This window comes from Hyla sarda, chromosome 2, assembly GCF_029499605.1.
Source record: "Hyla sarda isolate aHylSar1 chromosome 2, aHylSar1.hap1, whole genome shotgun sequence".
Classification (NCBI taxonomy): domain Eukaryota; kingdom Metazoa; phylum Chordata; class Amphibia; order Anura; family Hylidae; genus Hyla; species Hyla sarda.
This window is the reverse complement of record NC_079190.1, coordinates 196,617,678-196,644,510: the sequence shown is the minus strand read 5'-3', so window position 1 is coordinate 196,644,510 and position 26,833 is coordinate 196,617,678. Positions and strand designations below refer to the sequence as shown.

At 42.5% G+C, this 26,833-nt stretch overlaps 1 protein-coding gene across 1 annotated transcript in view; it reads right to left on the bottom strand.

Moving 5' to 3' along the window:
• The window catches only part of LOC130357778 (sodium/hydrogen exchanger 2-like), an 80,564-nt gene that overhangs the window by 22,938 nt on the left and 30,793 nt on the right, over nucleotides 1-26,833 (bottom strand). Inside the window, exon 3 of the mRNA XM_056560525.1 lies at nucleotides 19,259-19,509. Coding sequence (XP_056416500.1) covers nucleotides 19,259-19,509 — 251 coding nt within the window. The remainder of the gene's footprint in view (nucleotides 1-19,258; nucleotides 19,510-26,833) is intronic.

Below are 26,833 nucleotides of genomic sequence, written 5' to 3'. Positions count from 1 at the left end.
TTAGGTGTAAATTTGAAAGAGTTATGATTTTTTAAAGGCAAGGAGCAAAAAACGAAAATGCAAAAACGGAAAAACCCCCGGTCCTTAAGGGGTTAAAAATGACAAGTTGAGCAGTATACTTATACTGTGCTGAAATTGTGTCCTTTGTAAATACACATGGGTAGAAAATGATGGCCTCAGGGACAAGGTTCATCAATTTTGACGTCACTGCTACTGTCCCCAATAATGTTACCAAATTTCTATGACTGAAAAGATGCATTCTTTTAACCCCTTAAGGACCCTTGACGTACGCATACATCATGACACCCTGGTACTTAAGGACACATGACGTATGCGTACGTCATGGAGAATTCAGGCCCCTGCCGCGCGCCGGGTGGGGATCGGACCGGGATGCCTGCTGAAATTGTTCAGCAGGCATCCCGTGCAAATGCCCATGGGGGTCATCCCACATGTCGGCGATCGTGGCAAATCGCAAGTGAATTCACACTTGCGATTACGGGTCTATGGTGACCCGGAATATAAGGGGGATCGTGGTTGTCTAAGACACCCAGGATCCCCCTGAAGCGATAGGAGTGAGGTGGCAGGGGTGCCACCCCTCCTATCCCTGCTATTGGTGGTCTAGACGCGACCACCAATAGCAGATTGGGGGCGGGGGGTTAACTTTTGTTTTCCCTGTACTGCCCACCCACAATAGGACTGGGGTAACGACGGGGACCGGCGCCGAAGATCCACTTACCCATCCGGGCGGGCGACAGAGGCTGCGGGCGACGGAGATCGGCGGGCGGCAATGTTGTGCGACTGGATCGTCCGGAAGCCGGTGAGTTGCCTAGCAACATTTGGAGGGTACAGTTTGAGACCACTATACAGTGGTCTCTAACTGTAGCCCTCCAGATGTTGCAAAACTACAACTCCCAGCATGCCCAGACAGCTGTTTGGGCATGCTGTAATATGTAGTTTTGCAACAGCTGGAGGGCTACAGTTTGAGACCACTATATTGTGGTCCCTAAACTGTAGCCCTCCAGATCTTGCAAAACTACAACTCCTAGCATGCCCAAACAACTGTTTGCTGGCTGGGCATGCTGGGATTTGTAGTTTTGCAACATCTGGAGGACCACAGTTTGAAGATCACTTTGCAGTGTTCTCTAAAACTGTAGCCCTCCAGATGTGGCAAAACTGCAAATCCCAGCATGCCCAAACAGCAAACAGCTGTCTCGGCATGCTGGGAGTTGTAGTTGCGTACCTCCAGCTATTGCATAACTACATCTCCCAGCATGCCCTTCGGCGATCAGTACATGCTTCGAGTTGTAGTTTTGCAACAGCTGGAGGCAGACTGGTTGGAAAATACTGAGTTAGGTAACAGAACCTAACTGAAGGTTTTCCAACCAGTGTGTCTCCAGCTGTTGCAAAAGTACAACTCCCAGCATGCACGGTCTGTCAGTACATGCTGGGAGTTGTAGTTTTGAAACAGCTGGAGGTTTGCCCCCCATGTGAACGTACAGGGTACATTCACACGGGTAGGTTTACAGTAAGTTTCCTGCTTCAAGTTTGGGCTGCGGCAAATTTTTCACTGCATCGCAAACTCCTAGCGGGAAACTCACCGTAACACGCCAGTGCGAGTGTACCCTAAAAACACTACACTAACACAAAATAAAGGGTAAAATACAACATATACACCCCCGAACACTGTTCCCCCCAATAAAAATTTAAAACGTATTGTATGGCAGTGTTTCCAAAAGGGAGTCTCCAGCTGTTGCAAAACAACAACTCCCAGCATTTCCGGACAGCCACTGACTGTCCAGGCATGCTGGAAATTTAGCAACAGCTGGAGGCACCCTGTTTGTGAATCACTGGTGTAGAATACCCCTATTTCCACCCCTATGCAATCCCTAATTTAGTCCTCAAATGCGCATGGCGCTCTCTCACTTCGGAGTCCTGTCGTATTTCAAGGAAACAGTTTAGGGCCACATATGGGGTATTTCCGTACTCGGGAGAAATTGCACTACAAATTTTGGGGGGCTTTTTCTCCTTTTACCCCTTATGAAAAGGAAAAGTTGGGGGCTAAACCAGCTTGTTAGTGTAAAAAAATTAAAAATTTTACACTAACATGCTGGTGTTGCCCCATACTTTTCATTTTCACAAGCGTTAAAAGGAAAAAAAGACCCCCAAAATTTGTAACGCAATTTTCTCTTGAGTACAGAAATACCCCATATGTGGGTGTAAAATGCTCTGCGGGCACACAACAAGGCTCAGGAGTGAAAATTTGAGGCCTAAATTGGTGATTTGCACAGGGGTGGCCGATTTTACAGCAGTTCTGACATAAATGCAAAAAAATAAATACCCACATGTGATCCCATTTTGGAAACTACACCCCTCATGTAATGTAATAAGGGGTACAGTGAGCATTTACGCCCCACAGGTGTCTGGCAGATTTTTGGAACAGTGGTCCGTGAAAATGAGAAATTTTATTTTTCATTTGCACAGCCCACTTTTCCAAAGATCTGTCAAACGCCAGTGGGGGAATTATTAAATTCTGTGAGGGGTGTAGTTTCCAAAATAGGGTCACATGTGGGGGGGGTCCACTGTTCTGGCACCACGGGGGGCTTTGTAAACGCACATGGCCCCTGACTTCCATTCCAAAATTTTTTTTCCCAAAAGCTCAATGGCGCTCCTTCTCTTCTGAGCATTGTAGTGCGCCAGCCTAGCACTTAACGTCCACACATGGGGTATTTCCATACTCAGAAGACATGGGGTTTCAAATTTTGGGGGGCATTTTGTCCTATTACCCCTTGTAAAAAATTTTAATTTGAGGGAAAACTAGCATTTTAGTGGAAAAAAAATTTACACATCCAACTTTCACGAAAAGTCGTCAAACACCTGTGGGGTGTTAAGGCTCACTGGACCCCTTGTTACATTCCGTGATGGGTGTAGTTTCCAAAATAGTATGCCATGTGGGGTTTTTTTTTTTTTTTTTGCTGTCCTGGAACCATAGTGGCTTCCTAAATGGGACATGCCCCCCAAAAACCATTTCAGCTAATTTTGCTTTTCAAATAGTGTTGAGCGGCATAGGCCATATTCGAATTCGCGAATATTCGCGAATATCTGGACGAATATTCGTCATATATTCGCGAATATTCGCATATTCGTTACATTCCCGTTTTATTTTCGAATATGCGGAAATTCGCGTATGCGAAAATTAACATGCGGAAATTAACACATACAAAATTTGCATATGCGAAAAGTAGCATATGCTAATATTCGCATATGCAAATTTTCGCGCGCCAGTCTCACACAGTGGTATTACAGCCTTCTTTACACCACACAAGCTGGAAGCAGAGAGGGGTGATCACTGTGATGTGTACTGTGAAGAAAAAAAAACAAAAAAAAACGAATATTCGTAATTACGAATATTTAGCGCTATATTCGCGAAATTCGCGAATTCGCGAATATGCGATATTCGCGAATAATATTCGAATTGCGAATATTCGCGAGCAACACTATTTTCAAAAGCTAAATGTGACTCCTTCTCTTCTGAGCATTGTAGTTTGCCCGCAAAGCAATTTACGTCCTAACATGGGGTATTTCCATACTCAGAAGAGATGGGGTTACAAATTTTGGGGGGCATTTTGCCCTATTATCCCTTGTATAAAAAAAAAATTTGAGGGAAAACTAGCATTTTAGTGAAAAAAATGCCATGTGGGTTTTTTTTTTTGCGAGTGTAAAAAATGAAGATTTTGAATTTTCTCCTTCAATTTGCTGCTATTCCTGTGAAACACCTAAAGGGTTAACAAACCTTTTGAATGTCATTTTGAATACTTTGAGGGGTGCAGTTTTTATAATGGGGTCATTTGTGGGGTATTTCTAATAAAAAAGGCCCTTCAAATCCAGTTCAAAACAGAACTGGTCCCTGAAAAATTTCGATTTTGAAAATTTTGTGAAAAATTGGAAAATTGCTGCTATACTTAGAAGCCCTCTGGCGTCTTCCAAAAGTAAAAACATGTCAACTTTATGATGGAAACATAAAGTAGACATATTGTATATGTGAATCAATATATAATGTATTTGGAATATTCATTTTCCTTATAAGCAGAGAGCTTCAAAGTAAAAAAAAAAAATGCAAAATTTTCAATTTTTTCATCAAATTTTGGAATTTTTCATCAAGAAATGATGCAAGTATCGACAAAATTTTACCACTAACATAAAGTAGAATATGTCATGAAAAAACAGTCTCGCAATCAGAATGAAAGGTAAAAGCATCCCAGAGTTATTAATGTTTAAAGTGACAGTGGTCAGATGTGCAAAAAATGGCCGTGTCCTACAGTGAAAATTGGCTGGGTCCTTAAGGGGTTAAAGGGGTACTCCGGGGTCCAAAATGTTCAGAACGCTCGGAGCCGGAGGCCGTGATGTCATGGCCACGCCCCCTCCCTTCATGCCTATAGACATGGAGGGGGCTTGGTGTGATGTCACAAGGGGGCGTGGCCGTGATGTCACACCACTGCCACAGGAACCTGGCCAAGTGCTGCAGGAGATCTTGAGGAGCCCCAGCAGCAGGACCCCCATGATCAGACATCTTATCCCCTATCATTTGGATAGGGGATAATATGTCTAGCAGCGGAGTACCCCTTTAAATAAATCATTGCAAAAAATATGGCTGGTGGCATGTTAACCATAAAAAAAATTTGAAATACTCACCACCTAATAATGCTATTTAGACAATGTTCACAAGGCAGAATATATGCGGAATGTTAGCCTGGAAAACACCGGCAGACATTCCGCAACAAGCATAAGACCACTCGGAAATATGTGGATTGCGAGGCTGGAATTAGAATTTTTGCAGCAGATGTTTTGGCTGCAGAAGTTTTGCTTTGTGCATGACGCAGAATACCATTGAAAGCAGAATTTTTCTGCCAGATTTTGCTAGAAAATTATGTCGTGTGAACATGGTTTAATAATCGGCTATAGGGACTTAAAAAGTGTTAAAAAATAAGTGCAAAAAATAAGTTTTCATACCCCTCTTTTGAGGAGGAAAAAATGAACTTTTCATGTGTCAAATTTTCATGTGTCCTAAAACCACTAAACATGTATGAATAGTGTCATAATTCTATTAGGCTTTTCTGTTACTAAATATGATTTAAAGCATTTACTGACATAACAAAGGAGGTTTTCTTGCAGGCTAGCTGCTTTTCTACTTATTTATAGTCAGCCCACAGCTAGTCCAACTGTGATCTTAAAGGGGTTCTCCACCATAAGGTGATGTTAGTACGTACCTGGCAGACAGTAATGGACATGCTTAGGAAGGATCTGCGCTTGTCTTGGGTATAAATGGCTATGCTGTGAGATTACCATAACACTGTGGCTAGCTTTTTGTGAACTGGTATTTCCTGTTTGATTTTTAAACCGGTAGGTGATTTCAGCCTATATATCCACCTCGCCTATTCCCTGAGGAGGGCTTTGTCAATATTGCCCTTCCTCGGTCCTAAAGTTAGTTGACATATTTCCCAAAACCTTTTCTCTGCCTCCATGTACCGATGCATGTGTCTTGACACAGATGTGTCCGCTCTAGTTCTTATGTTACTAAGATGTTGACCTATTCTTCGCCTGAATGGCTGTGTGGTCTTGCCCACATATGTTTCAGGCATCCACAGCATGCAACATAGACAATGTTTTGCAAGAGCAACTGTCCAGAGCAAATCCCCATAGCAAACCTCTCCTGCTCTGGAAAGTTCCTGACATGGACAGAGGTGTCAGCAGAGAGCACTGTGGTCAGACAGAAGAGAACAACTCCACTTCCTCTGTAGTATACTGCAGCTCATAAGTACTGGAAGATTTTTAAATAGAAGTAATTAACAAATTTGTTTAACTTTCTGGCGCCAGTTGATTTTAATAAGATTGTTTTCCACCGGAGCCGGAGAACCCCTTTAAGGGTATATTAAGATGTATTTTTGCTGCAGATCTGATGCAGATTTTGGCAAAATCTGCTACAGCAAATCTGCAACGAATTTGCAGCAGAAAATCTGCACGTGTAAATGTACCCTTAGGAGTTTTTGAAAGTTTTAAAGAATGTAAGAAATCTATGGCCTCAGTGTTTTCCTGTTGCATGTATGACAAATGACTTAGGCCAGTGGTTGGCTACTACATTTTTAAAACTACTGATCTGTAGTGCTCTGAACTTTATACCCTATCTGAAGGATAGGGGATACGTTTTAGATCGCTGGGGGTCCGAGTTCACTACAGATCTCCTTTAAGATTATGGCTTGTAGTGTGGCAGACAGCATGTACCTAGCAGCCGGTTTGTCTCAGTAAGAAGCCCTTTTTACTCTGTTCTTATCATATGAAATTGGTATTTGCATTACCAATTTGTATGAAGTACCTCAAAAGTAACATCAAAATAGACAATAAATACAATCACAACTATATACTTATGCATCACTAAAAGGAACTGGGCTTACATTGAGAAGGGTAAGTATAGCAGTATAGGAATATTTCAGCTGTATTTGTATTACTTTCTTTCATCTTCCATTACTGATAGTGATTGTTTATGCGGCTTCAGGAGCTGAATCTAAAGGCTTTAATGTAGGCTGCTAGTCTAACCAAGCTTTGTGCCACTTGACGGATCCTTTCACCCACTTCAAATGCCGCTTTCTCTGCACTCATTTAATTACATTCAGGCAATAAAAACTAATGAAGGCACTTGGAAAAAGTCATAAAACTTTATATGGTCAGGAGATAAGATTACCAGGATGATTGATTATATGTGTCACTTGCTACTTGAGGTCTATAGATTAAATGGGCTCTGTCCCCAACTTTATCTTTGATATGTTTTAGTACTTATGTACTACAACATATCTCTAATATATTGTCATTATATATTTTTTGATTATCGGGGTGAAATTTACGTTTAAAAACCGGCCACTAGGGGTCACCCCTGCAGCCTGGCGTGACGTCATGCCTGAAAAAGGACTGATTTTGGCCTGGCAATCAGTCCTTTTTCAATCAGACAGGCGGGAGGGAGCGCATTGGCTCCCCGGCCACTGGCTGAGAGGCCACTCCTCCCGCACATGTCGTTGCCGCCGCTGTCCCTGCACGCCCACTGCCGGTATCATAACAGAGGGAACGGGGTATGCGGGGCGGGGGGTTTGTGATGGAGGGAACGGGATATGCGGGCGGGGGGGGGGGGGGGTGTTGTGATGGAGGGAACGGGATATGCAGGCGGGCGGGGGGGGTTGTGATGGAGGGAATGGGGTGATGGATTGAATGGGGTATGGGGGTTTGAAGGAGGGAACGGGCTAGCGCCGTAGTGCTGCATGGCACTAACTTATAGTTTATTTACACAGGGTGCCTCCAGCTGTTTCACTACTACAACTCCCAGCATGCCCTGACAGACAATAGATGTCAGGGCAAGCTGGGAGTTGTAGTGGTGAAACAGCTGGAGGCACCCTGTGTAGATAAACTAAGGGCGGAAGTGTTGTCCCCAGCAGGCATCAGTGACGTGGTGCCTGCTGGGGAAGTCTGCCTGGTAGCGAGCACACTGCCAGGCAGACAAAAAGTTATTTTTAATATAATAAAAACAAAAATTAAAAGCAGGGAGGGGGTTAGGGATAGATTGGCAATAGGCAGGGACAGAAAAAAAAATAGGATGGTGGGAGCTACCCTTTAAGTGTTTTTCCACTTATTCTTCATATGTGACCATGATATGTTGTTTACCTTAGTGCTTTACCAATCGGAGATCCTGGCACAACAGATGTCAATATGGTAGGACACATATCCAAAATGCTGTTAAGCATTGTCTATATAGCTGCTCACATGAATAACATGTAACAGGTTAAAAGACCATAAAAAAGGAAGAAAGTGGAGCATCGGACCACGCCCAGGAGTGCGCCTAACTTTTCTCTATGTTTTCTGCTTTTATCCCGTCCCAGGATGCAAAAACTGAACTCTGCTACAAGAGGGTACCAGCTTGCTTCCCAAGTGTAGTCATGGTGTCGGTATTGTCTGGTCCAACAAATCCAAAGGTACTGGTGCACCAAAGGGTCGCTAAAGTAGGCATAGTCAACAATTCATGTCAAGGACTGTAGAGTCAGCATAGTACATAGGGATCAGGCAGAATTGTCAACAAGAATAGGCACTTAAAGCATACCTGTCTCTATTACCCAAATTTCACTAAAAATAGCATATTACAGCTGCTCAATTTCTTTTCCATCTCTTGCCTGTACTTTGTGACTTCTCCCACTCCCTCATCCTGCTGACTCACTGGTCTGGAGAGCCTGGCAGCCCTGCTCTGTAACCCTTTCCTCTCTGGATTTATGCTGTATATATACACATATACACAAACACAGAGACACACACACAATGATTATTGGGGATTACCTGTACTCTACCAAAGACAATATGGTGAGTGTATAACTTAGGTCTTCCTAGGTCATTCATGTATGTTATTCTTTGTGTGCAGTCCTTTAATTCTGGGACTTGTAGTTTTTGAATAGTTTTTGAGTTACAGTGTTTGGATAACTCTTTTTTTTACAGAAGTGTTGCTGTAGGCTGTGTGCCTACAGCTTTTGCAGAACTACAACTCCCACAATTCCCAGACATCCTTAGACTGTCCTGGCATGCTTGGAGTTGTAGTTTCGCAACAGCTGGGTGCACATGTTTGGTAAAACTCTGTGTTACAGTAGTGTTGCTGTAGGCTGTGTTCCTCTTGCAGCCTTTTCCATTAGCCATTTCGTGTCCATGACCCTTGGACACACTCATGATGCTGTGGGACTCATCAGTGTCCCAGGAGGTTCATCAAATAAAGAGGAATGAAAGCCAGCCACTCACCATCTCTTGTCTTCAGGATTTCTTTATTCAATATACTCCCAATACATGCTGGCGAGAGGGACAGACACCGGTGGGGGGGTACAGATAGGCAACAAGCTCCGTTTTGCACTGTCTTGTGCTTCATCCGGCCATACAACCTTCTCTGAATCAGCGCATCATATATACAGGTAAGCTCTACAGGTGATCACTCACTTCAGGTTACACCCACACACGTGACGGTCAACTTTAAAAATGAGTAGCTGGAGGCTCAAAAACACACCGCTATGTCTGTTCTATCATTTAACCCTAGAGGGCCTGTTGCATTGGACCTAATTATCCAATGCAATTCTCATGTTCATGTGTCCCAGGAGGTATGGCAACCCCGAGTGGTGGGATTTTCAAAGGCAGTTTTCTTTAACCCCTTAAGGACCAAGGGTGTACCCGTACACCCTGAGTCCGCTCCCGTTCTATAACACGGGGCCAATGGCGTGGTCCACGTCATAGCGGTTTTGGCACGGCCTATAACAATGGCCGGGACCCGTGGCTAATAGCGCATGGCACTGATTGCGGTGCCATGCGCTATTAATACTTTATATGCGGCATTCAAATTTGATCGCCGCGTCTAAAGTGAAACTAAACTACCCCCGGCTAGCTCAGCAGGCTGTTCGGGATTGCCGCGGCATCCCGAACAGCTGTAGGACAGCAGGAGGGTCCTCTTACCTGCCTCCTGTTGTCCGATCGCCAAATGACTGCTCAGTGCCTGAGATCCAGGCATGAGCAGTCAAGCGGCAGAATCATCGATCAATGGTTTCCTATTGATCAATGTAAAAGATCAGTGTGTGCAGTGTTATAGCCTCCTATGGGAGCTATTACATTGCAAAAAAAAAAAGTTAGATCATTTAACCCCTTCCCTTATGAAAGTTTGAATCGCCCCCCTTTTCCCATTTAAAAAAAAAAAACATTGTAAATAAAAATAAATATGTGGTATCACTGCGTGCAGAAATGTCCAAATTATAAAAATATATAATTAATTAAGCCGCACAGTCAATGGCGTACGCACAAAAAAATTCCAAAGTCCAAAATAGTGTATTTTTGGTCACTTTTTATATCATGAAAAAATGAATAAAAAGCTATCAAAATGTCCGATCAATACAAAAATGGTACCGCTAAAAACTTCAGATCACGGTGCAAAAAATAGCCCTCATATCACCCCATACACGGAAAAATAAAAAAGTTTTAGGGGTGAGAAGATGAAAATTTTAAACGTATAAATTTTCCTTCATGTAGTTATGATTTTTCCAGAAGACAAAATCAAACCTATATAAGTAGGATATCATTTTAACCATATGGACCTACATAATAAAGAGAAAGTGTAATTGTTACCGAAAAATGTACAGCGTAAAAACAGAAGCCCCCAAAAGTTACAAAAGGGTGTGTTTTTTTCAATTTTGTCGCACAATGATTTTTTTTTTCCGTATCGTCGTAGATTTTTGGGTAAAATGACTGATGTCACTACAAAGCATAATAGGTGGCGCAAAAAATAAGCCATAATATGGATGTTTTGGTGCAAAATTTAAAGAGTTATGATTTTTTAAAGGTAAGGAGGAAAAAATGAAAGTGTAAAAACAGAAAAAACCCTGGTCCTTAAGGGGTTAAAGGAAAACTGCCAGCTTGCTTCCCCCGCACTAACTAGCGGTACTTGCTGATAGTGCGGGGGACACTGATCAGTTTGATGCTTACTGCGCCCGGATCTGCCAGGCCGTTCTGCCGATATCTTCATTTTTCCCTATATACTAATGAAGTGCTAACTGGCACAGACGGCGTTAACTGGCACTATGACGTCACTGCCGCCGGCTACAGCGCCATCAAGCTCCTCAATATTCCTCCCCTCCCTCTGCCTCCGAGGGGAGGAATATTGATGAGATGGGCGGCGCTGCGGCCGGCGGCAATGAGGTCAGAGTGCCAGTTACCTTGCCTGTGCCAGTTAGCACTTCATTAGCATATAGGGAAAAACGAAGATATTGGCAGAATGGCCGAGCGGATTCGGGCACAGTAAGCATCAATCAGTCAGTACCACTGGTTAGTGCAGGGGGAGAAAGCTGACAGTTTTCCTTTAACCCCTTAAGGACTGAGCCCTTTTTTGCAATTCTGACCACTGTCACTTTAAGCATTAATAATTCTGAGATGCTTTTACGGATTATTCTGATTCTGAGATTGTTTTTTCGTGACATATTCTACTTTATTTTAGTGGTAAATTTTCATCATTACTTGCATCCTTTCTTTCATTACTTGCACCCTTCATGAAAATTTAGCATTTTTCTAACTTTGAAACTCTCTGCTTGTAAGGAAAATTGATATTCCAAATAAATTTTATATTGATTCACAAATACAGTATGTCTACTTTATGTTGGAATCATAAAATAGACATTTTAACTTATTGAAAAAATTAGAGGGCTTCAAAATTTTCATGAAAATTGCAAAATCTGAAGTGACAGATGTTACAGAACTACAACTCCCAGCATGCCTGTGAAGTCTAGGCATGCTGAAAGTTGTAGTTTGGCAACATCTGGAGGGCTACCGTTTGGGCGCCAAACTGTAATCCTCCAGATGTTGCAAAACTACAATGCCCAGCATGCCCAGGCAGCCTTTGGCTGTTATTGGTCAGAATTCATTTCTGACTAATGGCAGGGGATAGGAGGAGATCGCACCACTGCGACCTCGCTCCTATCCCTCAGGATGATCTGGGCTGCGATCGCCGACATGGGGGGGGGGGGGGGGGTCTCAGGACCTCCCTCGAATGATTTCAGCAGACATCCCGGTATGGTCCCCAACCGGCTAGCGGCGGGGACCAGAATTCCCACGGGCGTATCCATACGCCCTCAGTCCTTAAGGACTTTAAAACGGGGGCGTATGGATACGCACGCCGTCCTTAAGAGGTTAATAAAACGTGAAAAAGTTTTAAAGAAATAGATTGGAAAAACTATTGTTTTGTCAAGATGTACAACATCTAAATTTTTTTTATATCTGACTGTGCCCATTTAAGAAAACCAGAAAGAAATACCCCCGGGAGGAGAATTACACTGGCAGTGCATGGAGCAAGGGAGGTGGGGCATTCCCCTGCGGAGCAAAAACCCACTTAAGTCCAGTCCACGTTCTCTTTATTATGGCCTACTGGCTCGCCACTTGCATGCACCTTCCCTGTTTGATTTATAACCACTGTAAAGGACTTGGGCTGGACTTACCTGGGCTCTTGCCATACTTGAAGATGCCCCCTGGGCTTTTGATCTTCATTTGCATTATAACATAATAAAATGCTATGGAGATAATAAAAGGTATGCCCAGAAATTTGATGACTAGCCACATGAGTTTTTACAAACCACAATTTTTACATAACAGAAAAGGACAGCATGAATTTTAGGGCATGATCAGGATCTGCAGAATGTCCTACATGTCGCAGATTTTTGGTGGATTTTTGCCACATAGTTTAATTTTGCAATGCAAAGTCTGTAATGTTAGTTTACTATAGAATACTGGCACCTTTTGCATTCATATTATGCCAAATGTCCTGGCCCAACCATGGGTCCATTGCCCCAAGCTAACAGCATCCCTATAATGCTTCAGATTGTTAGATTCAGGGTTGAGCCAAGACATGTGTACGTAACACAGGCACTAAAAATGTGCCTTAGGCGTGCTTCAGATACACTTTTTTTTTGGTTGTTTTATTTGGTGGGTGGGGGGGGGGGGGGGTCTGAAGAAATGCCACAAAAATCTGCCCATTCTTCATAATGCAGTTTTTTGCCATTTTTTCATGGAAAAGGGTGTTTTAGTATAGCCATTTTTTTATGTGGAAGTTTTTAACCTGTGTTTTTTGAGATTTTTTGATCATGTGACTCAAGAAATTGTACTGAAGAATGTAAAGGGAAAACACACTTAACACATACATTTTTGTAGGCATTTTTTTCAATTTACAGCAGTCCATGGGGGGCAGAGGGACACGATGATCTGGTCGGAAAAAAAAAAACTGCATAGTCGATAACAAGCAGGAGACCAAAATCTGAGATTTTGACCAGACTAAATGTGTTCTGGCCAAGAAGGGAGACCCCTGGTGGCAAGAAGTGTTTTTTTTTTATGGAAGCCAATTACAAAAGTAATTTATTTGGCATAAGGAATCAAATATAAAAAATCATGTTTTATGACAATGCCTATTTAAATGCTAAAGATTTTTGACTAGATAGTTATGAGAACGGCTATAAGAAGCACAAAATAGTAAACATTTATGTGCTAGAAGAGGAAATTATACAAGGAGGAATGATACTTTTTAATCTTTCTTGTGTGCAGAAAATGTGCAGGAATTTAGCAATAATTTCAGGAATAACTTGAAGGTGCAGTCTTGTTTTTGAAATTAAAAAAATTGCTGAGAATTTGTAGGCTTTTTAAAAGCACTGTACTGCAGGTCATAGCCTAAAATACACCTTCTGTGCAATACTAACACATCACACCTTTATCTCTCACTCACTGTAAACCTGTTTCATCACAATGTGAGAGCCAAATGTACAAGCAAACTGTGATTTTCTAAGGAAAACTAAGAAAAGAGATGAGTCACTATAACACAAGCAAAATGTTCCAAATTCCATATCTAATCTTAATTTATCTTATTCTTTAACATTATGTCCTATAAGTATGATTAATGGATCACAACAAAGATGTTGTAGATGGTGTGATACGGTATCCACATATTTTACCAAGGTATATGGATAGGTATAAGAAGGGGGAGAAGTGAAATAAAACTTAACTTTTATTAAATGCTGTTAAGAAGCATATATATAGTGAATAATGTACTCCCCTGATCAATAGAGACGCAGATAAGACTCACAGTTAGCATATAATAAAATATACTGCCAAAAACATGTAGCAAATATCGCTGTATATCAACCAAATAGGACCAATCACAGTCCCCATACAGTTTTTAATGGCCATATGTCAGGATCTAGCATTCGGACCATACACAATACCCTACGCATTTCAGTTCCCCGAGTTGGTGACCTCATCAGGGGCCCTCCACAATGTGTGTAGAAAACAAGTTAGGACAGTGTATCCATATAGTCTGTCCTACATTACATATAGGTCATAGATGCCAATTTCTTGGGGCTGCCTATACAGTTACAACCCCAAATGCAATAATGACAGTACAAATAAACTGTGGCACCACATCTTAATATAGTTTTATGGCACGGCTGATCTCAGGACATAATCCGGTGATTCAGTTACAGCGTCCTGGCAGATTCTCCCAGTGCGCACCCGCAGTGGCGGGGAGCCGTGTGATACTGCCAGCTGCTGGTGCACATGTGAGGATACCAGGTTTTTAGGAAGCACATATCCAATCCATAAAAAGCTGAGTGAGATATGGGGAATACAGGAAATACCTGGCAAGGTGTATCAGAACCCTGTTTCAATTCTATAGTCAACCCTACCTACTCCTGTTTGTTAGGACTTTTTCTTAGTCCTGTTATCGGGCCTGAATTATAATTCAAGGATAAAAGGCAGGTTTGTAGTGGGGCCTTTCACCCCTTTCCTGGACCACCCCAAGATTTCAGGTTAGCCCAGATCACCACAGATGCTAAATACAACTTGTCACTGGGTCCTAAAGCTCTTGTCTGGTGAAAATTTGTATTAAAAGGGGTTGTCCCACCAATTTTAATATATGTAATTTTATAGTGCTTGCTGAGACAACAATATTACCCAATACTTTTAATACTTTTTCTATTGCTTTGTTCAAAAGTCTCCTACCTGTAGCCCATGTGCCTGACTTGTTTTGAATGGTGTTGTCCTTGGTTACGGCCCACAGTGTTCCTGAGATGTTTAGGTCACGCGTGCTCAGTTGGTATTCCTGTTCCCCATCCTTGTGAAGCATCACTCTCTCCTGCTTTCCTACACTGTCACTTCATTCTCCTGCTTTGTCAGTTTGCCTTACACTGAGTCCAACAGTCCACAGCCGTGAACAAGAGGGGGGAAGGGAGGGACCAGAATGTTATCCCCCTCCCCTTCTTCAATGTAGCTCACTATACAATATCAGGCTGCCGGACTGTTGGATGGAGGGTCAGGCAAACTGACAGAGCAGGAAAGAAGTGCTGCATAGGGACAGAGAACAGGAAACCCAACTGAAAATGAGCCAATATTCTAAGGAACGGTGTGGGACGTAATCAAGGACAACAAGATTCATAACAAAGCAGACACATGGGCTACAGGAAGGGGAGTAACATTTGAACAAGGCAATTGAAAAAAATGCAGTATTGGGTATTGTTGTCTCAGCAAGCATTATATATAATTACCTATCTTACAATTGGAGAGACAACCCCATTCACGAATGTGCCCAGACTGTCTAATAAAATATTAAAACTCACTTGAACTCACCATCCTCGCTCCCCATAGCCTCCAGTATCAGGGCACCCCATCTGCGGCCAGTCACAGTGCTTGTAGCATCTGTAGCTGAGGTAACAGACAGTGCCACTCGCCAATCACTGGCTGAGACTGGCTACCAGTGATTGGCGCTGTGACGTCCTGCCTGCAAATTTGGCAGGGTCCGGAGAAAGCAAAGTTTAGCATAAACCAGCTGCAGACAGGGTGCCCTGTTATCAGAGGCTACGAGCTAGTGAGAAAGGTTAATTGAAGAGGTACTCTGGTGGAAAACCTTTTTTTTAAATCAACTGGTTCCAAAAAGTTAAACAGATTTGTAAATTACTTCTATTCAAAATTCTTAATCCTTCCAGTACTTATTAGCGGCTGTATACTACAGAGGAAATTCTTTTTTTTAATTTCTTTTCTGCCACGACCACAGTGCTCTCTGCTGACCTCTTTGTCCATTTTAGGAACTGTCAAGAGCAGCATGTTTGTTATGGGGATTTTTTCCTGCTCTGGACAGTTCCTAACATGGAGAGAGGTGTCAGCAGAAAGCACTGTGTTCGTGACAGAAAAGAAATCCAAAAAGAAAAGAATTTCCTCTGTAATATACAGTCACTAATAAGTACTGGAAGGATAAAGAATTTTTTATAGAAGTAATTTACAAATCTGTTTAACTTTCTGGCATCAGTTGATTTAAAAAAAAAAAAAAAGTTTTTCACTGGAGTACCAAGCTTTTTACTGTTTTATTAGGCAGGCTGGGCACATAAGATGAATACAAATTTCCACTGGGCAACTAGGTGAGAGGCTTTAAGGAAATTAAGATGAAATCCTGAGATCTGCTAGCCTCTCCTGGGACAATTGCCATTTCTGTGAGATAAAACATTAGAAGTCTATTTTGTCGGGTGGCTGGTAGTACCTGTATAGTAAGGGCAGTTAACACTTTTAGCTAGTGCTTAGACAAGCAGGTTTTGCTTTTTTGCCAGTGTTAATATGGCTGTATATTGTGTTTTGAATAAAGAGCAGGAAAAGCCCCGCCTTTATAATTCTCTGGCTGCTGTTTATTGCTACCGAGCTAAACGCCCATTATGTACATATATTATGTGTATGTGGGGCACCTATGGAAATTAATTGCACTGCTTTGCTAAAAGATGATCTATCATAGTGACAGACCTCTTTAACCCCTTAAGGACTCAGGGTTTTTCCGTTTTTGCACTTTCGTTTTTTCCTCCTTACCTTTTAAAAATCATAACACTTTCAATTTTCCACCTAAAAATCCATATTATGGCTTATTTTTTGCGTCGCCAATTCTACTTTGCAATTACATTAGTCATTTTACCCAAAAATGCACGGCGAAACAGAAAAAAAAATCATTGTGCGACAAAATAGAAGAAAAAACGCCATTTTGTAACTTTTTGGGGCTTCCGTTTCTACGCAGTGCATATTTCGGTAAAAATTACACCTTATCATTATTCTGTAGGTCCATACGGTTAAAATGGTACCCTAATTATATAGGTTTAATTTTGTCGTACTTCTGGAAAAAATCATAACTACATGCTGCAGGAAAATTTATACGTTTAAAAATGTCATCTTCTGACCCCTATAACTTTTTTATTTTTCCACGTTCAGGGGGGTATGAGGGCTCATTTTTTGCGCTGTGATCTGAAGTTTTTATCAGTATGATTTTTGTTTTGATTGGACTTTTTTATCACTTTTTATTAATTTTTTTATGGTATAAAAAGTGACCAAAAATGCGCTTTTTTTGACTTTGGAATTTTTTTACGCGTACGCCATTGACCTTGCGGTTTAATTAATGATATATTTTTATAGTTCGGACATTTACGCACGCGGTGATACTACATATGTTTATTTTTATTTATTTTTACACTGTTTTATTTTTTTTATGGGAAAAGGGGGGGTGATTTATTTTTTTTACATTTTTTTTGCAGTGTTATAGGTCCCATAGGGACCTATAACACTGCACACACTGATCTTTTACACAGATCACAGGCGTGTATTAACACGCCTGTGATCAGTGTTATCGGCGCTTGACTGCTCCTGCCTGGATCTCAGGCACGGAGCAGTCATTCGCCGATCGGACACCGAGGAGGCAGGTAGGGGCCCTCCCAGTGTCCTGTCAGCTGTTCGGGATGCCGCGATTTCACCACGGCGGTCCCGAACAGCCCGACTGAGCAGCCGGGTCACTTTCACTTTCACTTTAGAAGCGGCGGTCAGCTTTGACCGCCGCTTCTAAAGGGTTAATACCGCACATCGCCGCGATCGGCGATGTGTGGTATTAGCCGCGGGTCCCGGCCGTTGATGAGCGCCGGGACCGACGCGATATGATGCGGGATCGCGGCTCGATTCCGCTTCATACCGCGGGAGCCGGCGCAGGACGTAAATATACGTCCTGCGTCGTTAAGGGGTTAAAGGGGTATTCCAGGAATTTTTATTATTTGACTGTGCTACAGGGACGGTAAAGTTAGTGTAGTTCATAATATAGTGTCTGTACCTGTGTGTGACGGTGGTCTCACAATTCTTATGTGATTATCACCCCAGTATTTATTTTTAACAACATACAAAATTACTCAGGTCTTGGGATTTCCCAGGTTGCAGTGTGTTGAGACCTGACATCACTAGTCAAGTGATCAGAGGGAGTCTGTCTGCTTTAAAGGGTGAAGTGACCTCTGGGTGGGAGAGAGATCATTTTGCAACAGCTGTAGCCAACCTGGTTAGCTAACACTGATCTATTGCATTGAAGGGATCACAGGTATGTTTCAATGGCTGGGGTGGCTGAAGAGTGGGAGGGAGGAAAGTGACCTCATACTTACAAACTATGGAACTATGGGATGTGAAGTTTAAAGATTGAAATTCAACAGGAAATACCCAGTTCTTGCAGGTACGTACTACTAAAATCACCTTATGGTTGATAACCCTTTCATAGGGGTACTCCGGTGGAAAACTTTTTTTTATTTTTTTTATCAAATGGTGCCAGGAAGTTAAACAGATTTGTGAATTAGGTCCATTAAAAAAATCTTAATCCTTCCAGTACTTATTAGCTGCTAACTACTATAGAGGAAATGTTTTTCTTTTTGGAACACAGAGCTCTCTGCTGATATCTCTGTCCAGACCAGCATATGTTTGCTATGGGAATTTCCTCCTATTCTGGTCAGTTCCTAAAATGGACAGAGATGTCAGCAGAGAGCATTGTGGTCATGATGTCAGCAGACAGTTCTGTGTTCCAAAAAGAAAATAATTTCCTCTGTAGTATTCAGTAGCTGATAAGTACTGGAAGGATTATGATTTTTTAATAGAAGTAATTTACAAATCTGTTTAACTTTGTGGCACCAGTTGATTTAAAAAAAAAAGTTTTCCACCGGAGTACTCCTTTAAGTTCGAGTATTACTAGATAACCTCATTCAAACTGGTGGAACTCCTGCAGGTTTTGTTGTCTGCACTAGCTTCACCATTTTTTTTACGCACTTCCAGGGGGGCATGGGTTAGCAGATGCACTGCCTGGTGTGCTGAATTTATTACTTGCGCAACAATAATTTTTCAGCAACTATATTCCAGTGATCAGTTGGACCAGGAGTGTGTTTGCACCCTTTTTGGGATTATCCAGGGGCTTCCTGTCATTAGTGCAAATATATGAAGTGATGTGGGCAGCGTAGTCAATTTAGCACAGCAACTGGGAAAACCATATACATTACAGGTTTCGCATGGTGCAGAAATGTGCACTAATGATAAATTTACTCCTGTGTCTAGAAGAATAAAAACACAAAAACTAGCATTAGTCCAAAATATCTACATTTTAGTCATTTATGAATTTTGGCATTCAGCCAACCAAGTGTTACTTTCAAGACAGAAGCCATTAACAAACCATCATACTTGTGTGATCCCAGCCTAATAGAAATAGTTAATCTAGAGACTCAGACAAGTCCTATTTGAGATAATGCCTATAGTATATCAGCTCATAAAGTTGAGGTTTTTAGCTACTAAAAGGTTTTACTAATAGACAAGCAGAGCAAAACATTGAAAGTATGGGATAAATGTGTAACTTATTACTTACGCCATAATGCCTGAAAGGTGGAACATTTCTGCAGTTAAGTAGGACAAGTAGCTGTACAGGAAGACAAACAGCGGCTCAATCACACGGATATTGCGGGTGAATCGAGTGGTAAATGCAGCTACTAATCCAAAAATGATCCCAAATAAAACACCTCCTATTCCCACCACAAAGAAGTTTCCCACTCCAGACAGGACGTCCGTTGTTCCAATTGTTTTCATGACACAGAATGTTTTGAATAAATTATACAGCACCTAGAAGCAAACAGATAGACAGGTATTAAAGTTATTACAGCCTTCCATTTTATTTGTACATCCAGTATCTCACATGAGTGCACCTCTCATTTTTTCAAATTTTTGTACATTTTATTTCAATTTTTTTATGTAACAATACTGGAGAAATGCTCTACATAATGATAGCCTAGGTTAAAAGAAGATTTTAGAGACCCTGCAACTAAGCTGCAACACTACAGCAGTTTTACAGGACAAGTTCCATTCAGAACAGGCCTCGCCATGGTCGACCAAAAAAGTAGAGTGCATGTGCTCAGCATCATATCCTGAAGTTGTCTTTGGGAAGTAGATGTTTGAGTGCTGTCAGCATTGCTACAGAGGTTAAAGGGGTGGGGGGGTCAGCCTGTCAGTGCTCAGACGATATGCCACACACTGCATCAAATTGGTCTGCATGGCTGTAATCCCAAAAGGAAGCCTCTTCTAAACATGACGCACAAGAAAGCCCACAAGCACAAGCAGACTAAGGACATGGATTACTGGAACCATATTCTGTGGTCTGAGACCAATATAAACTTATTTGGTTCAAATGGTGTCAAGCGTGTGTGGCGGCAACCAGGTGAGGAGTAAGAAAATTAAGTGTGTTTTGCTTACAGTAAAGCAAAGTGGTGGCAGTGTCACCGTCTGGGCCAGCATAGTTGCTGGGATCTACAGTTCATTGAGGAAACCATAAATGCCAACATATAGTGTGACATACAAAAGCAGGGCATGGTCCCCTCTCTTCAGGAGACCAGGCTGCAAGGCAGTATTTTAACATGATAACTACCCTAAACACACCTCCAAGACAAACACTGCCTTGCTTAAGAAGCTGGGGTAAAGGTGATAGACTGGTTAAGTATGTCTCCAGACCTAAACTCTATTGAGCATCTGTGGGGCATCCTAAAATGGAAGGTGGGGGAGCGTAAGGTCTCTAATGTCCACCAGCTCCTTGATGTTGTGCTTCATGATGGAGGAGTCGAAGAGGACTACAGTGACAACCTGTGAAGCTCGGTGAACTCCATGCCCGAGAGGCTTAAAGGGGTTCTCCACCATAATGTGATTTTAGTATGTACCTGGCAGGCAGTAATGGACATGCTTAAGAAGGATCTGCGCTTGTGTTGGGGCTAAATGGCTGTGTTGTGACATTACCATAACACTGTGGCTAGCTTTTTGTGAACTTGTATTTCCTGTTTGACTTTTTTTTTTACTACAAATCCCACAGTTCCATTTTCCTCCCTCCCACACATCAGCCACCCCACCCATTGAAACAAAACCTGTGGTTTTCAATCAGGGTGCCTACTGCTGTTGCATTAGTTGAAAATTGATCCCTCTCCCACCAAGCGATCCCTCCACCCATTGAAGCAGACAGGCTCCCTGTCATCAGCTGACTAGTGAGTCAGGTCTCGGCCGCATTGCAAGCTGGGAAAAATCTGAGACAGCAGTCATTTTGTATGCTGGTAAAAATAAATAGGTTAAAATCACAGAGGAATTGTGAGAAAACCGTCACACACAGGTACAGACACTATATTATGAACTACTCTAACTTAACAGCCCCTGTAGCATAGTCAAATAAAAAAAAAATCCTGGAATACTCCTTTAACCCCTTAAGGACATAGGGCGTATCCATACGCCCCCGTTTCCAAGTCCTTAAGGACCGAGGGCGTATGGATACGCCCTGAGCATTTCCGGCCCCCGCCGCTAGCCGGAGGGGAGCCGGGGCCGGATGCCTGCTGAAATCGTTCAGCAGGCATCCCGGCATATCGCCCAGGGGGGTCATTATGTCCCCCCATGTCGACGATTGCCGCAGATCGCTGGACAATTCAGTCCAGCGATCTGCGGCGGATTCAGGGTCAATCGGGTCTCCAGTGACCCGATGACCCGGAATTACTGGCTGATCAGGGCCGTCAGAGACGGCCCCGAACAGCCAGAGCCAGCAGGGGTGAGGTGGCACTGGTGCCACCTCACGATCGCCCTGATTCGTTGGCCGGTTTCCCGGCCGACCGATCAGGGCGCCTGCTGCGGGTGTCACTCCCGCAACCCGCTCCGCCCCTCTTCCGGAGGACGTGAGCGGGTGCGGGACGTGCACCCCGGGTGCTGGGGACCCCGATCCCCGGCGTCCCTGTTGGAATCGGGGCCCCAGGAGCGACGGCGGCGGCGAGGGACTGACCTGTGCAGCGGCATCGTGGAGCAGCAGCAGGAGGTGAGTGACAGCCTCCTGCTGTTGCTTAGCAACAGCCCCCAGCATGCAAAAAGGGCATGCTGGGAGCTGTAGTTATGCAACAGCAGGAGGCAGACCACCACAACTCCCAGCATGCCCTTATGGGCATGCTGGGACTTGTAGTTTTGCAACAGCTGGAGGCACATTCTTTCTATGGAAAAGTGTACCTTCAGCTGTTGTATAACTACAACTCCCAGCTTGCACAATCAGCTAAAGTGCATGCTGGGAGTTGTAGTGGTGCATCTGGTGGTTGCATAACTACAACTCCCAGCATGCCCGTTGGCTGTCGGTGACTGCTGAGAGTTGTAGTTTTGCAACAGCTGAAGGCACACTGAGTTAAGTAGCAAACAAGTGTGTCTCCAGCTGTTGCATAACTACAATCCCCAGCATCCCCAGCCAATGCAGTATGCCTCCGGCTGTTGCATAACTACAAGACCCAGCATGCTCTTCCGCTGTCCGTACATGCTGGGGGTTGTAGCTTTTGCAACAGCTGAAGGCACACTGGTTGCAAAACACTGAGTTTGTTACCAAACTCGGTGTTTCACAACCTGTGTCTCCAGCTGTTGCAAAACTACAACTCCCAGCATGCACTTATAGACCATATATGCTGGGAGTTGTAGTTTTGCAACAGCTGGATGTTTCTCCCCCCCCCCCCCCCCCCCCAATGTGAACGTACAGGGTACACTCACATGGGCGGAGGATTACAGTAAGTATCCGGCTGCAAGTTTGAGCTGCAGCAAATTTTCTGCCGCTGCTCAAACTGCCAGCGAGAAACTACTGTGAACCCCCGCCCGTGCGACTGTACCCTAAAAACACTACACTACACTAACACAAAATAAAATAAAAAGTAAAAAACACTACATATACAAATACCCCTACACAGCCCCCCTCCCCAATAAAAATGAAAAAACGTCTGGTACACCACTGTTTCCAAAACGGAGCCTACAGCGGTTGCAAAACTACAACTCCCAGCATGCACTGATAGACCGTACATGCTGGGAGTTGTAGTTTTGCAACAGCTGGATGTCCCCCCCCCCCCAATGTGAACGTACAGGGTACACTCACATGGGCGGAGGATTACAGTAAGTATCTGGCTGCAAGTTTGAGCTGCGGCAAATTTTCTGCTACAGCTCAAGCTGCCAGCGAGAAACTACTGTGAACCCCCGCCCGTGCGACTGTACCCTAAAAACACTACACTAACACAAAATAAAATAAAAAGTAAAAAACACTACATATACACATACCCCTACACAGACCCCCTCCCCTCCCCAATAAAAATGAAAAACGTCTGGTACGCCACTGTTTCCAGAACGGAGCCTCCAGCTGTTGCAAAACAACTACTCCCAGTATTGCCAGATAGCCACTGACTGTCTAGGCATGCTGGGAGTTTTACAACAGCTGGAGGCCCCCTGTTTGGGAATCACTGGCATAGAATACCCCTATGTCCACCCCTATGCAAGTCCCTAATTTAGGCCTCAAATGCGCATGGCGCTCTCACTTTGGAGCCCTGTCGTATTTCAAGGCAACAGTTTAGGGCCACATATGGGGTATCGCCGTACTCGGGAGAAATTGGGCTTCACATTTTGGGGGGCATTTTCTGCTATTACCCTTTTTAAAAATGTAAAATTTTTGGGAAAACAAGCATTTTAGGTTAAAAAAAATAATTTTTTTTTACATATACAAAAGTCATGAAACACCTGTGGGGTATAAAGGTTCACTTAACCCCTTGTTACGTTCCCCGAGGGGTCTAGTTTCCAAAATGGTATGCCATGTGTTTTTTTTTGCTGTCCTGGCACCATAGGGGCTTCCTAAATGCGGCATGCCCCCAGAGCAAAATTTGCTTTCAAAAAGCCAAATGTGACTCCTTCTCTTCTGAGACCTGTAGTGCGCCAGCAGAGCACTTTTCACCCCCATATGGGGTGTTTTCTGAATCGGGAGAAATTGGGCTTCAAATTTTGGGGGGTATTTTCTGCTATTACCCTTTTTAAAAATGTAAAATTTTTGGGAAACCAAGCATTTTAGGTAAACATTTTTTTATTTTTTTTACATATGCAAAAGTCGTGAAACACCTGTGGAGTATTAAGGTTCACTTTACCCCTTGTTACGTTCCCTGAGGGGTCTAGTTTCCAAAATGGTATGCCATGTGTGTTTTTTTTGCTGTCCTGGCACCATAGGGGCTTCCTAAAGGTGACATGCCCCCCAAAAACCATTTGTCGCTCCTTCCCTTCTGAGCCCTCTACTGCGCCCGCCGAACAATTAACATAGACATATGAGGTATGTGCTTACTCGAGAAAAATTGGGTTTCAAATACAAGTAAAAATTTTCTCCTTTTTACCCCTTTGAAAAAATTCAAAAATTGGGTCTACAAGAACATGCGAGTGTAAAAAATGAAGATTTAGAATTTTCTCCTTCACTTTGCTGCTATTCCTGTAAAACACCTAAAGGGTTAATACTCTTACTGAATGTCATTTTGAATACTTTAGGGGGTGTAGTTTTTATAATGGGGTCTTTTATGGGGTATTTCTAATATGAAGACCCTTCAAATCCACTTCAAAACTGAACTGATCCATGAAAAATAGCGAGTTTGTAAATTTTGTGAAAAATTTCAAAATTGCTGCTGAACTTTGAAGCCCTCTGGTGTCTTCCAAAAGTAAAAACTCATAAATTTTATGATGCAAACATAAAGTAGACATACTGTATATGTGAACTCAAAAAAAAATTATTTTGAATATCCATTTTCCTTACAAGCAGAGAGCTTCAAAGTTAGAAAAATGCAAAATTTTCATTTTTTTCATCAAATTTGGGGATTTTTCACAAAGAAAGGATGCAAGTTACCATAAAATTTTACCACTAAGTTAAAGTAGAATATGTCACGAAAAAACAATCTCGGAATCAGAATGATAACTAAAAGCATTCCAGAGTTATTAATGTTTAAAGTGACAGTGGTCAGAATTGCAAAAAACGCTCCAGTCCTTAAGGTGAAAAAGGGCTCGGTCCTTAAGGGGTTAAGGCAGTGCTGAAAAACAATGATGGCCACACAAAATATTGACACTTTTGGATCAATTTAGACATTTTCACTTAGGGTTGTACTCACTTTTGTTGACAAGGATTAGACCTTAACCTCTTAAGGACCCATGAAGTACCAGTACGTCATGAGTCTGCTCGCATTCTAAAACGCGGGGCGGGCCTGACCGGGACCCGTGGCTATTGCGGGTGCCGCAGGCTATTAACCCTTTAGATGGGGCATTCAAAGTTGAATGCCGAGTCTAAAGTGAAAGTAAAACCATGCCGGTTCGCTCAGGGAGCTGTTCGGGATCGCCCTGACATGAGCGGTCAAGCGGCAGAATCATTGATCAGTGGTTTCCTATCAGTATGTGCAGTGTTATAGCCCCCTATGGGAGCTATAATATTGCAAAAAAAAGTTTTAAAAAAAAGTGAATAAAGATCATTTACCACCTTCCCTAATAAAAGTTTGAATTACAAAAAAAAAAAAACAGTGTAAATAAAAATAACCATGTGGTATCACCGCGTGCGGAAATGTCCGAATTATAAAAATATATTGTTTATTAAACCGCACGGTCAATGGCGTACGTGCAAAAAAATTCAATCAATAAGTCCTATCAATGCAAAAATGTCACCGATAAAAACGTCAGAAGTACGACAAAATCAAACCTATATAAGTAGGGCATCATTTTAATCGCATGGACCTACAGAATAAAGAGAAAGTGTAATTGTTACCGAAAAATGTACTGCGTAGAAACAGAAGCCCTCAAAAGTTACAAAATGGCGTTTAGTTTTTTTCAATTTTGTCTCACAATGATTTTTTTTTCCATTTCACCGTAGATTCTTGGGTAAAAAGACTGACGTCATTTCAAAGTAGAATTGGTGGCGCAAAAAATAAGCCATCATATGGATTTTTAGGTGCAAAATTGAATGTAATGATTTGTTAAAACGGAAAAATCCCTGGTCCTTAAGGGGTTAATAGCTGTGTGTTGAGTCATTTTGAGAAGACAGTAACATTAAACACTGTTATACAGGCTGTGCACTCACTACTTTACATTGTGGCAGAGTGTCATTTCTTCAGTGTTGTCACATGGAAAGATTTTTACAAAAATGGAAGGGGTGTACTATCCCTATGTGGAATACTGTATACTGTAAAGTTCACTCTGTATGAGATAAGATATTAACCAAAATTATATGGCACAGTTAAATAAGAAGTGTCAGATGACTTTTACACTAGTGTGTTCATTTTTGCATTATTTCTACCATTGCTCTGCTCCTAATAGTAGCACAACCAATAAAACAGCAGTGCTGAATCCCTTTTATTATGGCCACCAGTGATATCTGATGGACCCCACTCTCCATAATGCTGTAAGCTTCTTAATTATTCTCCATAATTCTGTAAGCTGAGCTTCAATATTTTGCCTCTCATTTTTTACACAATCTGCAAGAGTGGCTCCCAACAGAACTTCCGAAAGATGTGGACAATATCATTTTGACCCTGGAACTAAGTGCTTGTATTGCTATGCCTTTCCTGGAGTTAGTAGCGCACAATTGTATATAAAGCTGCTAATTCGCATTGAGGTTCTCAAGTCCCCCCTGTAGCGGTGTTTTGGTACTGCATTACCTTAAAGTTTTGAATGTGGTCTTATGACTCTGCTTTGTTTGTCTATCTGTCCATTTGTCTGTTTTCTGTATGGAGCTTCCTGATATGTGCTTTGGTTAACCCTTTGTGCCCTAAACTCTTCCCTGACTTCTGTACAGTGTTTATTTGTTTTGGACTCTTCTGATGCCCTTGCACTTAGTCCAGCATAGGGATCATCATCCAGTTGAGAGTTCGGCACCTAGGGAAAATTGTCAAATAGACACTATGGGTTGAGATTTATCAAAACCTGTCCAGAGGAAAAGTTGCTGAGTTGCCCATAGCAACCAGATTGTTTCTTTCCTTTTTGAAAAGGCCTCTGAAAAATGAAAGAAGCGATCTGATTGGTTGCTATGGGCTACTCAGCAACTTTTCTCCTGGACAGGTTTTGATAAATCTCCCCCTATATATTTAAAACATAGTGTGTGTATGCATGTGTGTATGTTCTAGCA